Raw genomic sequence first — 15,909 nt, 5'->3', positions numbered from 1 at the left:
ATGCAGGGCCACGCGGTCAATCCGCTCAGCCGCCGTTTGCAGGTTGCAGCTGCTTCGGTCTTTTCCCGTGGCCAGAAAAAAAAAAAATCGCGAGCCCAGAGGCCCGTTGTAGACGCCGAGCCTTGGACACATCGGGAAAGATCGAGATTGCGATCGACGATCCAAGCCGCCCTCCAACGCCACAGAGCGCGAATGGTGCCGCATCCGACTGCATTGCCGCTCGCCCTACCGATGTGAGATGCCGCGCTAAGTCCGCAGTTTCATGCGGTGGCGCAACCACCGCATCTCACACACGCGCAGATGGGCGTGCGAACGAACCAAGCGAACCTGCGGGAAGGGTTGTGTGTTGCACTACAGAGCTCCACGTGTGCGCTTCGCTTGCTGCCTCCTGCCTCGCAGGATGAGAAGGAGGTTAGGTTCATCGACCCGGCCATTCGGCTTTTTCTCTCGGCTTCCATGCCGGTTTTGTTTGTCTGTCTGCCTCTTTTGGCTCGCGTGGACTGCAAAATTCAGCCAGAATTTGGCACGGACAAAAAAAGGTCAACATTTCCGGCATTTGAAGGCGGATTTTTTTGGAGGATGTCGCATGTCATCATCGCCAAAAAAATCGCGTGGCGCTTCATAGGCTGGGCGACAAGCATTTGCATCGAGGGTGTCGTGTGCTGCGTCACGCCAAAGTTTGCAAGCGGCCCTCTGCGCAATTACGACGAGTCGTGTGTCAGATGCAAGGAAGATCGAGAGCGCATCCAGCAGCATCCAATCCATGCACGCCTGTTATGTCCGAGTACGATAGCCGGGCTGTGCTGGTGGGCTTGCCGTGTGGAGGTAGGACAGCCCTATCTACAGTATCGCTCAGCGTCGCTTATTTCTGCCGAGCGCGATCGGCAATAGAGTCTAGCCTCCGATCCGACAAGTTTTCTTCTGGCACCCGTAAGCCACGCCCGACTTGGGCAACGAAAGGAAGATCGCATATAACCCAGCCACTGCTTGCCATTATCCCTTCTTTCCTCTCCCATCCATCCATTCACAAACTCAACTTCGGCATCATGACCACCGTCAACCTCGGCACTGTTTTCAAGGGCTCTTCGTCCGGCAAGGTCGTCAAGGCGCAGGGCGCCGACCGCACCGTCAACGCGCGCGATGTGGTCATCGACATCACCCACTCGGGCCTCTGCTTCACCGACATCCACTACCTCAAGAAGGACATGGTCATCGGCCACGAGGGCGTCGGCGTCGTCTCCCAGGTCGGCGCCGAAGTCAGGAACTTCAAGAAGGGCGACCGCGTCGGTTGGGGATACAACCACGACTCGTGCGGCACGTGCAAGTTCTGCAAAAAGGGCCGCGACACCAACTGCTACGCGAACAAGATGTACGGCAACGCCGACCTCGACCAGGCGTCGTTCGGTGACCGCTTTGTCGTCACCGAGGAGTTCTGCCACAAGATCCCCGACGGTCTCGAGCTCAAGCATGCGGCGCCGCTGCAGTGCGGTGGTGCCACCGTGTTTGGTGCGATGCACGACGCACGCATCCAGCCGTACGACCGTGTGGGTGTGATCGGCATCGGTGGTCTCGGTCACCTCGCCATCCAGTTCCTCAACAAGATGGGCTGCGATGTGGTCGTCTTCTCCGGTTCGGAGAACAAGAAGGACGAGGCGATCAAGCTCGGTGCGCACGAGTTCGTCGCGGCCAAGAACAACCCCAAGCTCGAGGGCGTCAAGCCGGTCGACTTCCTCATGGTCACCACCAGCGCACAGCCCGACTGGAACACCTACCTCAAGGTGCTCGAGAAGGACGCCACCATCATCCCGCTCTCGGTCGACTCGAACGACTTTGTCTTCCCCTACATGCCCATCATTGGAAAGCAGCTCAAGATCCAGGGCTCCCTCGTCGCCACGCGTGAGGTGCACGAGAAGATGCTCCTCTTCGCCGCCCGACACGGAATCAAGCCCATCATCGAGGAGGTGCCCATGACCGAGGAGGGCATCAACGGCGCCGTTGAGCGTCTGAAGAACGGAGACGTGCGCTACAGGTTCGTCGCCGTCAACTCCAAGACCCAGGCCAACCTCTAGGCACAAACAATGACTGCGCTTCGTCGATACCATCATCCCGTAGATAGCTCTCGCATCGCATTTAATCTCATAGACATGTCTTGATTTTTCTCTCTCTCTCTCTCTGGTTGCTGTTTTGGGTGTGGTTGAAATGCGGGGGGGAAAAAGCTGTGCCGAAAAATCACGAATTGGCCGAAATGGGCATCGCCGGCGGTGAAAACTCCACACGACTGTCCACTTTCGACTGTCAGAAGAGCTTATTCAGAATATGGCCGCTCGGGCTGTACGACTCGCACCTTCTTTCCACCACATCGCATCGCAGCTTGCATCTCGACTGTGTGCGTATGTGTGGCGGCGACCATGGCACCGCCAGCGATTCCCGCCTCGCGCATGCGCGATGGTCTCGAGGTGGTGCATGCCTCGATCGAAGATTTCGCCACCACCTACCGCGCCTGGCTCACGCTCGCACCGGCCTACAGCTATGCGCCTGCGCTGCTCCCCTCGGACGATGCGGCGCAGTATATGCCAGATGCCGAGACGCTCGCGAGAGCATACTGTCCAATCGCAGGCCCGCGGTGGGACGAGCATCGCGAACGCATGCTCGCCTCGACCTCGCTCAAGGGCCTCACGGTGCTGCGCAGCCAGGTCGAGTCCGAACTCACCGCGCTCGACCGTCTCACCGCAGAGAGGGGAAACTGGGACCAACCGCATCCGTACTCGAATGGGACCCACCATATCCGGTTCTGGGAAGAGATCCTCTATGTTGCATTCGCACGTGGGCCCGTGGTGTCGATCCAGGACCGCTTCGCGTTTAGCATGAGCGCGGCCTTGCGACGCAAGAAAAAGATGCGCAAACCAAGGGGGCAGAACGTCAACAGCCAGAGCGTCAAGGTCGACGTCGTGGCGAACAACGGCGATGCATGGACAAGGATGTACATCGTCAAGCCCGAACGGCTCAGGCAGGAGTTCAGGGAGGCAGAGAGCTACATGGTCGACGAACAGGACTCGAGCACGGATGAAGACTCCAAGTCGGAGGGCGCAGACAGCTTTCACGAACACCGGCATACTCCACAGTGCTCGGCCGCCGCAGCGTCAGTCGCGTGGGATGTGGCGGCGCAAAAGTGCTCGCTCACCAAGCTTGTTCACGAACTCAGGGCTGCGGCGGATACAGAGGCGAGCGCGCGTGTCAAGCGGTCCGAAGAAGATGGGAGGAGCTTGCCCTTGGTTCCGATACGAGTAGAGATCGTCGTGACGCGCATGCAGCTCCAAGAGCCCTCGCAGCCTCTGCCGGAGGCGCTCGCCGCGTTCTACCAAATGCCAGAGTGGGACCGCTTCAACCACCGCCTAGCCGCGATCGTGCAAGAAGCAGAACGGTACAACGTCGACATGGTGTTTGGCCACCGCTCGTTGCCGCTTCATCTCGCCCGTCTGCCTCCCAGCATCGGCCTCACGTCGAACGAAGAGGGTATGGCGCTACCCAAGATCGCACAGGCACCCAGCAAACCGCCCTGGCGCACCACGAGCAAGATCAACCTCGACGTCACGGCGATGATTGCGCTGGTCAGCGATACCACCCACGGCGTCTTTCGCGAAGGCAGCGCATCGACCATGCTGGATGAGAGCATGCGACATCCCAAGATCGAGGATGCCGAGTGTGGATCGGGCGCAAAGTATCAGCATCACTTTCGCACGTTTAGCATCCGCAAGGAGGCGCTCGAGGCGAGAGCGGCCGAGCTGTCGCTGCACGACGATGGGCACGACGAGGCGGCGCGCGCGCTCGACCATGCGGCCGCAAAGGAGGGCAGGGCTCTGGCGATCCAGCTCGAGCGCGAGCTCAATGTCGAGACGCTCTTCGATGCGATCCTGGGCCCGATCGCGGGCACCGGCGCGGCGCCTCGACAGCCGGTGCAGCTCTTTGCCACCGTGGGTGCGTTTGACAGGCTGCGTCGTGTGAGCGCAACAGTCGGCGGACCGAGCGAAAAGCGTCGCGTCAAAGCCCTGCTCGGTGAACCCGGGAGCGATCCGCACGACTTTTGGCGTGGGTCAAAGTGGGATGTACACGAGCACGAAGAGTTGCGTCGGTGTGTCGTGCTGCCCGTACAGGCGCTGCAAGACCTGGGGCCGGGAGGGTTCGAATCGATGGAAAGGCTCAAGCAGGTGTATCCGGACCTGCCGCGTGCGCATTTCATCTCGCACATGGTCGACACGCTCGAGAGCTGTCTGAGCGAGCTGTGGGGTGCGGACTGGCGCGATATCTCGGAGGATCTACCGAGGAGCAAGTACAAGAAGCTGCGGCAGAGCACGGTGCACCAGGCGGGAGGTCAGACGTATACGACGCTAAGGTCGATGCATGCGTGTGCGCGATACGGCATGACCACGCTCACCAGCAACATGGACAGCGTACAGTGGCTGCTCAAGGAGATGAGTCGACGTCCCTACTCGGACCAGACGAAGCAGGTGTTGCGCGAGGCGACGCAGCAGGAGCTCGAGGAGATCAGAGCACAGCAAAGCGAGTTTGTGGCGTGCTTTATCGTGCTGCACCCCAGATCGTTGTCCGAGCAGATGAGGGTGACCACCGAGGCGCCCGCGTGGAGAGAGGTGCTCGATGGATATCCCGCGGACACCGGCAAGCAGTCAAAAGTAGAGACCAATGGCCACGCGGAAGTACAGGGCTACACGATCGATGATTCGGAGGAGCGTATCGCGTCGTCACACGGCGTGGCGTTCTCGGTGGATGCGATTGCGCTGGCGAGGCAGCGCGAGACGTACGACAGCAGCCTGCACGCATCGTCGCACCAGAGCGACAGCATGGGTGCCAGTCAGCCCGACACGATCAAGAAGCACTCGCCAATGACGCCGCTCGGCCTGCAGCCCGAGATCGAACCCATCTTTTATGCCGAGCACGCCGAGCACGAGCAGGCGCCGACAGTGCGGCGTGGGGTGACGGACCGCTTGCGCGCGTTTGTACTCGGTCCCCATCCACCGAAACATCTCAGCCTAGGGCATTATCGGTGGTGGCCGCTGGCCCGCGTCGAACGGGCTTGGATCCGCCTCACCAGCGCGCTCGCATGGAAGCAGCCCCCCGAATCCACCCACTGCTTCGGAGGCGGCGCCGAGATGGATTCGGACGTGCCTCCCGGTCTCGCGTGGTGGCGCAGCGTCACGGCGGACTTCAAGTTCAACAAGCTGCACTGGATCGCCCTAGTAGCGGTCTACATCGGCTGGATTTTGGGCTTTGCATTTCTCGCCAAGGCGATGTGGTACGAATCTTCCCTAACTATCGACGGAATGGAGAGCACGCCGGCGTTTCTGTCGTGCACCTCGACGTACTGGCTGCGCAATGGCGAGTGCGGGATCAACGGCGAGGCATGTGCGCCGTTCTACACGCCCGCTGCCGAGGCGGGGCAGCCATTTAGGTGCCCCGCAAAGTGCGTGGATGTGACGCTGCTCAATCCGCGCGCGGTGGGTGACGAGCTGGTCAACTATCGACCACTGGTAGTTGGGGGTGGCGATGCGAATCGCACGTATCGCGGCGACTCGTTCATCTGCGCGGCGGCGATCCATGCCGGCGTGATCCGCAACGAGCGGGGAGGGTGCGGGTCGGTGCGGTTGGTCGGCGCACAGGCTGGATTCGACGCAAGCACCGCGCACGGGATCGAGTCGGTCGCATTCGATGCAGCCTTCCCGGTGGCGTACAGGTTCGAAGCCGTGCAGGGCCAGACGGACTGCACGGATCGACGGTGGCAAGGGTACGTGGTAAATGCGCTCATGACGGCAGTGGTCGGGTTCGTGCTGCGCCCGAAACGAGTTGTCTGGTTCTGGACGCTGGCGTGCGTGGGCTTCTGGCACATCACGCTTGTCTCGGAGCCGCGCGACTATCCTCCGCCCATCGGCGCAGCTGTGGGCGACTTTCTGCCGTTCCTCTTTGTGTGCTACGCCATCTGGCGGCTAGCCTTCCGCTTCGTCTGGCCCGCCTTCACCCACCTCCCGCTCGAGAGCACGTTCTGGACACTCGGCTTCTGGTGGCTCGGTGTCTTGCTCAATGTGGTCTTTGACAAGGTGCCGTTGCAGCGACTGGTGGCGCGCGACATCAGCCAGCAGCCCGGCAGTTTGGTTGCGCTCATCGTCATCGTGGTGGTGGTGGTGGCGATCGCGGTGAACCAGGTGCGCGTGATGCGCGCGACGGGCGAGCTGCCCAAGTACCTCTCGCTGTACGCTGTCGGCGGCGTGGTGGTGGGACTGGCAGCGGCGGTGCCGGGCGAAACGCTGCGTCTGCACCACTACATCATCGCGCTCGTGCTGCTACCTGCGTGTGCGTTCCCCACGCGCCTCGGCCTGGTCTACATCGCCTTTCTGCTCGGCATGTACACAAACGGCATCGCAAGGTGGGGCTTCGACGGCCTGCTGCAGGATAACGCCGTGGTGCAGGGAGACGCCACGGGCGGCACCGCAAGACCGAGCTTCAACACGACCGCGCGAGACTGGGCGCAGTCGGACGGGGTGGTGCGGTGGAATGCGTTCGAGGATGGCGGGTGGGACGCGTACCAGCTGCTGGTGGATGATGTGCTGCGCTACCAGGGTGCGCAGACGAGCTTTAATCTGACGAGCGTGGTGAATACGATGGTGCAGCAGATCGAGGCAGACGGACAGCCGCTCGACACGGCGCCGAGCAACTCGACGATGGGCGCAAAGCACTATGTGCGCGTGGCGTTTAGCGCGGCTGGCAGTCCCGGCGACTTTACGCGTGCGGCTGTAGCTCTAGCCAACGGGACATGGATCCCCGCCCCACCCGGCGCAACGTAGCGCGCTTCTCCGGCTGGTAATGCAAGAAGAATGTTGTGTTTTGCGAGTGTAGATGGTGGTACAGAATTGAAAGGATGGTATAGTACAGTGATGCTCGGGTTTGGCTTTGGGTGTATGCTTGAGGCTGGGTGACTATGCTTTGACGGGCTGTTCGACTTCGATCCAGCCGCCCTTCCTGGTGAGGACGACCTTCTGGCCGACGGCGGAGCGCGGTTTTTCGCGGTCGGATTCTTCGGCCATGGTGGCTCGTGTGGGCGCGCGCGACGCCGGGCACGGCAGGATGGTGGAGGCCGAGAGCGAGACGGTGAGGAAGGCGGCGGCGAAGGTGGCGATGAAGAACGACGAGGTGGCGAGTCGGCGTGTGCGCACCGACGGATTCGCAAGGCGGCCCCACATTGCGTTTCCGGCGCTGTGTTCGAGGTGGTCACGATGCCAAGGTGTGGTGGTGGTTGCGTGTCGAGAAGAAGAACTTTTGTGCAACCCTTTCGCATTGCCGACCCCGGAAGCCTTCGGACGCGCGCCCGATTTGTCAGACACTCGCACGATAAACAGCGATTTGAGCTCACAATGTCAAGATATAAGAATGTAACACTCGCAAGGAAAAATTGCTCGCCGTCTTTTTGTGCACACCGACGTCAGACTGCCGGTTTAGGCGGTGGAATAAGCTTCGGACGGCGCTAAGCGACGGCGTAAATGGATCTCCGCCGCCCCCAAGTGCGGACCCCGTCGTCGGACCCACGGCTTCAAAGGCGGTGAGCAGCTAGCCCGAAATGGAAGGTCGGCACAAACAAGCCGCCAGTCGGGCATGGCGCTCATAGCGCCAAGCCAACCGGCTGTTGCGATCCCGCGCCCATGTCCCACGCCCACGCCCCTATGCCCACCAGGCGTGGGCGTGGGCGTGGGTGGAGCTGGCACCGCTCGCACCCGAAGGGGTCCATCAGGGTGCAGTTTCGTACGAGGCAGAGACCGCAACAAGGTATATAGTCCGCACTGCTACCTCCATCCGACTGCGACCCCAACACAAAGACGCAACGATGCCGACTCTCAACAAGATCATCTTTGGAGCGGCGGCGGTGTTGGTGTCGTCCAGCGCCGCGTTTCCGCTGTACAGTGTGCACGGCGATTCGCCTTGGATGGCACGTGCGGACAACTCTTCGCTCGAATCCTGTCTGTCGTCCAGCGGCGGGTTTGAACAGGCATATGCATCGTCGGGCGACTACTCGGCGCTCACGTCGTCGTACAATCCGCTGTTCTCGTACAAGCCTCTGGTCGTGGCGGTGCCCAACACCGAGTCGGAGGTGGCGAGCATCGTCAAGTGCGTGGCGGCGCAAGAGGGCAGGCAGAAGCTAGCGCCCAAGTCGGGCGGACACTCGTACGAGGCCTACTCGCTCGGGGGCCAAGACGGTTCGGTCGTCATAGACCTCTCCCACCTTAACAGCATCCAGGTGGATCAAGCCAACAAGACCGCAGCGGTGGGGGCGGGGGTGAGACTGGGTGCGTTGGCAAAGGGCATTTGGGACCAGGGCAAGTTTGCGCTGCCCCATGGAACGTGTCCGCTGGTCGGCGTGAGTGGACATGCACTCGGGGGTGGGTTTGGATACACGACGCGTGCGTGGGGGTTCCTGCTGGACCGCATTAAGTCCATGCGGGTAGTGACGAGCAAGGGAGACGTCATCACCGTCTCGGAGGACGAGAATACCGATCTGTGGTGGGGCCTAAGAGGAGGCGGGGCCAACAACTTTGGCGTGGTGACGCAGTTCACTTTTGCGCTGCAGGATGCTCCGACGCAGATCCTCAACTACAACTACGCGTACGCCACCAACGAGGATTGCGCCAAGGCGATTGTTGCGATCCAAGACATGGCGAACGATCCGGACACCAGCACGGGTTTGGAGGCTGGGTTGGGCGGCGAGCTGTTGGTGGCGGGCTCGGCGGCGGGCGACTTCAACGGCAATGCATGCCAGCTGGCAGGACAGCATATCAACACCGCGCGAGAGGGGCACGATGCGCTCATGGCGAGATTCAACGCGCGTGCGGGCGTCCAACCTGCAACCGCGTCGGTCAAGCCGTTCGATAGCTGGATCGACGCACTGACGGATCTCATGGGCAATCTGTCGGCCACCGGACCGCAGCATGAACAGTTCTACGCAAAGTCGCTCGTCCAACCCGCCACGGCGCGCTACAACTACACCTCGGCACTCGAACTCGTCTCAGAGCTCAACTCGTACGCCGGGTTGAGGGGCACGGGCAACAGTATTTCGTTTGACTTCTTGGGCGCGCTGGCGTATTCGGCGACGATCGAAGATGCAAGTTTCAATGCGCATGGTGCGACGCTCATCAACCAGTTCTACTCGTACGGCTTCCCCAGCAACGACGACCCCAACGCGCAGCAGGATGTGTGGAAGGCATTCGACAGTCTTGTGCGCACAGCTCAGGCCAGCGCACCCGATGCGGACTGGGGTGCGTACGTCAACTACGTCGATGCTAGACTGGACGACTGGGCGCACGCCTACTACGGCGCGGGCCTGGACCGGCTCAAGCAGCTCAAGGCCACATGGGACCCGCAGAGCATCTTTGACTTTCCACAGGGTCTAGCGCACGCCTGATCGCAATCCGATGCCCTTTCTTATTCATTGCAGGTGGAAAAGTGTGATTAGGCTCGGTAGTTTGTTCTTGCGAGGCCGGCTAGGATGTGCATGCCGGCGATGGCGCCGTCGATCACCGCGACACTGGCATAGTCTGGTCCAAGCGCAGCGCACGCCCGGCGCACGAGCGGCTGCATGCCCGTCATCCCCGCACAGCCTAGGATGATCACATCCGCACCGCTTGCTGCGAGCTTTTGCGCACCGGTTGTAATCGCCGCTTCGACCTTCTCCCTGTTGCCTGTTTGAAGTTCGACGACGCCGAGACCGGTAGCGTGCGTGCCGACGTATCGGTCGCTGTTGCCGCCGAGTAGCTTGCGTACACCCGCCTCGACGTCCGGCACCACCGATCGGCCCGTGGTGAGCACGCCGAACCGATTCCCCGCAGAGAGAGCGTGTACGACCGCAGCCTCGAGCAGGTGTACGGCTGGTTTGGACGGGCACTTTTGTCGCAGCATCCCCACGAGCGGATGGTCGCTGAAGCACGCGACTAGGAACGCATCGGCCGGATGCAAAGCTAGATCGTCCGACGGAGAAGAGGCCACCAGAGAGCGGTACGTCTCGGCAGCCGAGATGATCGAGCCAGGGATATCTTGAATGCTCTCGGGAGACGATGGTGGACCAGTGACGAAATTTGCGTGGCAGCCCGGTGGCACGGCGAGAGAGGCGGCGAGAGCAGATGTGATCACCGCCGAGCTGTTTGGATTCACCACGTACAGCGCCACCGACGACGAGGCGGATGCAAAGGTGGTGGAAGTGGTGTCTGCTACAGGCGCCATGTTGAGCGTGTTTGAGGGGTGTGAGGATGGTGGTTGAGACGCAAGCATGGCTGGATGGGAGCAAGAGCCAAGGGATGAAGAAGAGGGCGGGCACAGATGCACGTCGGTTGTCGGCTAGGGCGAGCGAAGTGTTATCGTTCCCCGCGCCGTTATCAAAAAGACGGCGACTCGCCCGCGATGGAGGCCGGAATTTCAACGCATTCTCGGGCGAGCTCCCGCGCGTCCCCTCTCCCCGCCAACCTCCCACACCACACTGCACATACGATTCAATCGACACTTTGTCACGAAACAATCTGAGAGCGATGAATCAGATGGAAGCTGAGAAAGGACAGTGGCTAGAGCGACGCGGTGGGTGAAAGTGAGAGATACGGTGGGTGGAAGAGGTGCAGGGCTGCGGCAGGCGCCAGAGCGTCCGGACACTCTGACCAGGTAGATGCGACACTCAAAGCCACGTCGACGGGCTCGAGGGCAGATCACGCTCGCGCAGAGCGTACCGCGAAGCGATGATGGCCTGCTTGGGCACGTTGAACGCCACTGCCGGAACGTCGTACTCGTGGCCATTCTTGGATTTGGGCTTAGCCTTCTTGGCGTCATCGTGGTCATCATCATCTCACTGATCGAGAACCGAATGGAGCTGCGATCCAGCCATGTGAAGCTTTGGAAAGTGCGTCATGGTGGTAGCCGCGTTCTTCGGACCCTGATGAGGGTTCGAGCGGGCATCGTTGATGCTGTCCACAGCCCTCCAGAGGACCAGGCCGGTCATGGCGGTAGCAAATGCGGCGGTGGCCACACGAGCGCCACGCTTCTCCACGACAGCGCGCTTTGCAATCTTGCCACCACTGGTTCCGAGGGATGCAACCTGTTGCATGTCGGCCTGACCCTGGGCCTGGGTGGCGGCGATTTGGGCGTTGGCCTCGTTGGTGCGGTCGATGTTGCCCTTGATGATCCACACGAGAATGGACGAGATGGTCAGACTGGTACCTGCGGCAACGAGAGCTTTGGCGCTAGACAGGCGTGCCAGTACGGGGTTCCTGGGGTGTGCGGCAGCCGCAGCCTCGGCAGCTACCTGGTGGATCTCCTGCGCCGAGGTATGCGTGAGTGGAGGCTGCTGGTACAGTCGTGTGCGCAGGAGGTTGTCCACATCGCCACCGTAGCCGGTCTCGTGGCCGCGGAATTTGAACGGCTCAGGGATGCGAGGTTGGGAGGCAGGTGCGGCTTCGGGGGCTTGGACGTGAAGCTCGGTGCGAGGGCGTGCCTTGGCCAGCTCCTCCTTGGCAAGCGAACCCCAGCTGGTCGCTTCCACGGCGGGCTTGGTGGCTGCGGCAGAGGGAACTCGACGACCCACACGTCCAAAGAGCTCAGAGACCATCTCCCTCGCAGAGGCAGGTGTTTCCACCCTCTGAAGCGTCGAGTGTCAGCGATGCGCAGAGTAGCACAGGTGATGACGACAAACTTACACGCTTGGCGATGGACGGCTGGCGAGTCCAGCGAGAGCCGCTCCTGCTGTCAAAATTGTTGGCTGCATCTAGCAGCGGCTGGCATAATACAGCCGCAACCAGCACGTAGGCCGTGGCGACCAAGAAGAGGAAATGCATAGTGGAGTGAGCTGGCCTGATCAACACGCCAGCTTGATGTCACGGAAAATGGTAATGGAAGCGTTCGCAACAGTCTATATGGAGAGCAAGAGAAGCAGTAGGGGCTCGACACAAAGTTCAACGTAGTCAGATGTAGATCTTGGAGCTCATGAGACCACATCCTGGCTGCAGCCCACCGGCAGGCAAGTCCCACGAGTGGCACAGGTGGGGAGCAAGTTGCATTGTTCCCACGCACTCCGCTCTGCAAGCCTGAAGAGAAACTTCATCTCGGTTGCCTCGAAACTAAGAATGAGGATGCATCTTCATCTGAGCGTTGCGAGAGCCCATCCTGACTAAGGTGACGGCAGTCGGAGTGGCGGCGGCCTCCCTTGAGCCGGACATTCATATGAAGCGAAGAGGGTAAGGTGGGGTTGCGGGAAAAATGTGGAGAAATGTCAGGTCGACGCTCGAGACATTGGAAAACGGGCGCGAAAAATCCGCACGCGAGTTGCGCCCTGGCTGAGGTGTTGGTTCGTTGGCTGGTTGGACTTTCTTCTATTCACAAAAAAGCGGCGGCGCGGTTGCGTTGAGAGAGAGTGGAGGTGCAGTGGGCCTGTGCGCAAAAGGGGGCGGCGCCGGTCGAAGGCTGTGCAGCCCAACCAGCACAGCTCAGCTCGCAACTCAACCACCATCCCAACCTAAATCGCGACACCCCCCTTCATCATTGCGACAATGTCAGCGACACTGCAGAACCTGCTTCCGGGCAACCCGGCCACGACGCGTGCACAGTCGACCAAGATCTCGGCGGACCCCAAGGGCGAAAAGGTGGTGTACTGCCAGAACCGCACGGTGTTTGTGCGCTCGCTCACCGACGCCTCGAAGCCGGCGCTGGCGTACTCGCAGCACACGCAGCCCACCACGGTGGCGCGCATCTCGCCTACGGGCTACTACTGCGCCTCGGCCGACCAGGCGGGCAACGTGCGCGTGTGGGACCTCGTGGGCGACGAGCAGATCATCAAGAGCGAGGTCAAGGTCATCGCGGGCCGCATCAACGATCTTGCGTGGGACGGCGAGTCGAAGCGCATCATCGCCGTCGGCGACGGTCGCGAGCGTTTCGGCCACGCTTTCTCCTTCGATTCCGGATCGAGCGTCGGCGAGGTCACGGGACACAGCCGTCAGATCAACGCCGTGGCGATCCGAAAAGAGCGTCCCTTCCGCGCGGTGACGGCGGGCGACGACAACAATCTTGTGTTCTACCACGGCGCACCGTACAAGTACAACAAGACGATCAGCACGCACACGCGCTTCGTGCAGGACGTGGCGTATGCGCCCAACGGCGACAGCTTTGTCTCGGTAGGCTCGGACAGCAAGGTGTTTGTGTACGACGGCAAGACGGGCGATACGCTCGTCGAGCTCTCTGCCAAGGCCACCGGCGGCCACACGGGAACCATCTTTGCCGTCGACTACTCGCCGGACAGCAAGCACATCGCCACGGCGGGTGCAGACGGCGTTGTCAAGGTGTGGGATGTTGCGGGCGAAAAGGTGGTTGCATCGCACGACTTTAGGGGCCAGGGCAGCCAGAAGGCGGATGATCAGCAGGTGGGGCTGGTGTGGGCCGGCTCGCGCATTGTGTCGCTCAGCTTTGCGGGCGATCTGAACGTGATCGAGGGCAGCGAGGTGCGCAAGCTGCATGGGTCGTGCAAGCCCTTTGGCGTGCGTTCGCTCGACGTGGTGGCGGGCACAAAGACGCTGGTGGGTGGCAGCTACGATGGACGTGTGCTGACGTGGTCGTCTGACGGTACGTGCAAGCCGGTGCTGGGGACTGAGCAGACGAGTGCGGTGCTGGGCGTGCACGCGACGAGCGAGGGCGCGTACGTGGTGTCGATGGACGATGCGGTGCGCAAGATCGCCGACGGCAAATTCGCGGGTGCGGCAGTTGCCACCTCGAGCCAGCCGAAAGGCAGTGCAGCCTCGTCGACGGGGGTGGTGGTGATTGCCGGCGCAAATGGGATCGACATTATCGCGCAGGGGAAAAAGACACACACGGCTACGACCTACACGCCCTCGTCGGCTGCGATCTCCATCGATGCGTCGTACGTCGCTGTCGGTGCTGAAGACGGCAAGGTGCACCTGTACAAGCACGCGTCGGGCAGCTTGACGGAAGCTGGGGTTCTGAGCAACAACCGGTCGGCGGTGACGGCGCTTGCCTTTGACTCTGCGACGACGCTGTTGGCGGCGGGCGAGTCGAGCGGCAAGATCCAGGTGTACGACGTGGCGAGCCGGACGCTCAAGATCGCCCACTGGGTCTTCCACTCTGCGCGCATCAACGACATCCGCTTCTCGCCCGACGGCACGCACGCCGTGTCGGCCAGCCTCGACACGCACGTCTACGTGTGGAGCGTCGCCAAGCCTATGAAGAACATCGCCGTCAAGAATGCACATGCCAACGGCGTCCAGGCCGTGGCGTGGCTGGGGGATGACGAGTTTGCCAGTGCAGGTGCCGATGCCGCCGTGCGCACCTGGAAGCTCAAGCGTCACGACGGTGCCTAGTGCGCATACCCCCGCATCGCTTGATCACCAATCGAAGGCTTAGATCACACAGCAACATCGGATCGTCTGTCTTCTTTTTTTTCACTGATTTGACACTGACGGCAAAGAGAGAGCATGTCGGCTTCATCGCCGGTGTCGAGGGTAGATCGGCCCGATGCCAAGGCGACACGACGATGTGGGAGCGGCGTATTTCGCGGTGATTTTGCGGCGTGTGTGAGTGGTGGGATCAAGAATGTGGCTCGCGTGTGGAGTTGGCAGCGCGGGGGTGGGAGAGAAGGCGAGAGAGAGCTGCCTATGCGCGGTGGGAGAGGATGTGGGGTTCGCCGGTGTGGAGCTGTGAGGGCCGGATGAGCCGACGTCGACGGTCGGAGCAGCTCCGTGTGGACCGGATACCTTCCGCGCCGTCTTGCTCCCACTTTGACCCTGCCCTGCCCTGCCCTGCCTAGCGTGGTCAGGTTGAGCTACAAAAGAAGTGAGCTCGCTTCGCCCATCCTTGTCTCTTTTTCTTCAAATCACATTCATCCCAGCGTGATCTCTTCAAGACAACATGCCGGTGGACCACACGAACAATCTCACGCTGCGCATCCTCCAGGCGGCCCACGAGGGCGGATACGCGATCAATGCGCAGTCGTGCTACGATGCGCAGTCGGTCATCGCACTCGTGCGCGCGGCGGAGGAAGCACGCTCGCCTGCGCTCTGCCAGCTCTTCCCCGTCACCATGGCGCAGTTCGGCAAGCCGTTTGTGCGATTCTGCCTCGACACGTGCCATGCCGCATCGGTGCCCATCGCCGTGCATCTCGACCACGCCGCCAGCGATGAGGACATCACGCGCGCGCTCGACTGGGCCGAACAGGGCGTGGCGCTAGACAGCATCATGATCGACTGCTCCCACCACGATACCGACGAGGACAACATCGCGATGGCCAAACCCTACGTCCAGCGCGCCAACAGCCTCGGCATGGCGGTGGAGGTCGAGCTGGGAAGACTCGCCGGTGGTGAGGCCGGTGTCAGAGTCATCGAGGAAGGAATGCTCACCAAGCCCGAAAAAGGTAAGTCCGCATCATCCCCGCCAAGCATCGGGGCAGTGTTTGCTGACGAACCAAGCGACTGGGGGAAACAGCTTCGCGATTCTTGACCGAGCTGGGAGCGCAGATGCTGGCACCTTCGATTGGCAACATCCACGGCCGCTACGTCAACCCGCCCGCCTTCCGGCTCGAACTGCTCGAGGCGCTCCAATCCGCCGTCGGCCCCGGCACCGCCGCCAACTCCTACCTCGTCCTGCACGGCACCGACGATCTGCCCGACGAGCTCTTCCGAGACTGCGTCAAGCGCGGCGCGTACAAGATCAACGTCAACAGCTGGGCGCGCGACCCGCAGGTCGAGTTCTGGGCCCAGCATCTCGAAAAGGAGCCGCTGCCGGATGTGTACGAAGGCGGCATGCAGCAGTTCGCCAAGGTCTGCAACAGGTTCTTCCACCTCCTTGGCTCAGCTGGCAAGGCCTAGTCCTCCCCCC

The 15,909-nt window shown here is 61.5% G+C and overlaps 8 protein-coding genes across 8 annotated transcripts; 5 read left to right on the top strand and 3 right to left on the bottom strand.

Annotated features, from left to right (window-relative positions):
* Window positions 1–1,046: 1,046 nt before the first annotated feature.
* On the top strand, window positions 1,047–2,069 carry PAN0_008d3409 (alcohol dehydrogenase; the record flags this gene model as incomplete). The annotated part of the gene is made up of 1 exon (XM_014800910.1): window positions 1,047–2,069. The coding sequence occupies one exon, from the start codon at window positions 1,047–1,049 to the stop codon at window positions 2,067–2,069; it is 1,023 nt and encodes a 340-aa protein (XP_014656396.1).
* A 339-nt stretch (window positions 2,070–2,408) lies between these two features.
* Window positions 2,409–6,851, top strand: PAN0_008d3408 (LCCL domain-containing protein; the record flags this gene model as incomplete). The annotated part of the gene is made up of 1 exon (XM_014800909.1): window positions 2,409–6,851. The coding sequence occupies one exon, from the start codon at window positions 2,409–2,411 to the stop codon at window positions 6,849–6,851; it is 4,443 nt and encodes a 1,480-aa protein (XP_014656395.1).
* A 132-nt stretch (window positions 6,852–6,983) lies between these two features.
* PAN0_008c3407 (uncharacterized protein) lies at window positions 6,984–7,247 on the bottom strand (the record flags this gene model as incomplete). Its single annotated transcript, XM_014800908.1, has 1 exon — window positions 6,984–7,247. One exon carries the CDS (start codon window positions 7,245–7,247, stop codon window positions 6,984–6,986), a length of 264 nt encoding a protein of 87 aa, XP_014656394.1.
* A 638-nt stretch (window positions 7,248–7,885) lies between these two features.
* Window positions 7,886–9,457, top strand: PAN0_008d3406 (6-hydroxy-D-nicotine oxidase; the record flags this gene model as incomplete). The annotated part of the gene is made up of 1 exon (XM_014800907.1): window positions 7,886–9,457. The coding sequence occupies one exon, from the start codon at window positions 7,886–7,888 to the stop codon at window positions 9,455–9,457; it is 1,572 nt and encodes a 523-aa protein (XP_014656393.1).
* A 47-nt stretch (window positions 9,458–9,504) lies between these two features.
* On the bottom strand, window positions 9,505–10,320 carry PAN0_008c3405 (uncharacterized protein; the record flags this gene model as incomplete). Its single annotated transcript, XM_014800906.1, has 1 exon — window positions 9,505–10,320. The coding sequence occupies one exon, from the start codon at window positions 10,318–10,320 to the stop codon at window positions 9,505–9,507; it is 816 nt and encodes a 271-aa protein (XP_014656392.1).
* A 394-nt stretch (window positions 10,321–10,714) lies between these two features.
* Window positions 10,715–11,867, bottom strand: PAN0_008c3404 (uncharacterized protein; the record flags this gene model as incomplete). Its single annotated transcript, XM_014800905.1, has 3 exons — window positions 10,715–10,881; window positions 10,969–11,671; window positions 11,730–11,867. 3 exons carry the CDS (start codon window positions 11,865–11,867, stop codon window positions 10,715–10,717), a joined length of 1,008 nt encoding a protein of 335 aa, XP_014656391.1.
* Window positions 11,868–12,578: 711 nt separating this feature from the next.
* Window positions 12,579–14,396, top strand: PAN0_008d3403 (WD40 repeat-like protein; the record flags this gene model as incomplete). The annotated part of the gene is made up of 1 exon (XM_014800904.1): window positions 12,579–14,396. The coding sequence occupies one exon, from the start codon at window positions 12,579–12,581 to the stop codon at window positions 14,394–14,396; it is 1,818 nt and encodes a 605-aa protein (XP_014656390.1).
* Window positions 14,397–14,943: 547 nt separating this feature from the next.
* PAN0_008d3402 (aldolase) lies at window positions 14,944–15,899 on the top strand (the record flags this gene model as incomplete). The annotated part of the gene is made up of 2 exons (XM_014800903.1): window positions 14,944–15,445; window positions 15,517–15,899. The coding sequence occupies 2 exons, from the start codon at window positions 14,944–14,946 to the stop codon at window positions 15,897–15,899; spliced, it is 885 nt and encodes a 294-aa protein (XP_014656389.1).
* Window positions 15,900–15,909: the final 10 nt, after the last annotated feature.

The sequence above is a fragment of the Moesziomyces antarcticus genome, assembly GCF_000747765.1.
Source record: "Moesziomyces antarcticus DNA, scaffold: scaffold_v10008, strain JCM 10317, whole genome shotgun sequence".
Taxonomy (NCBI): domain Eukaryota; kingdom Fungi; phylum Basidiomycota; class Ustilaginomycetes; order Ustilaginales; family Ustilaginaceae; genus Moesziomyces; species Moesziomyces antarcticus.
Note: the sequence above shows the minus strand (reverse complement) of the source record. Positions and strands in the feature narration are given on the sequence as shown.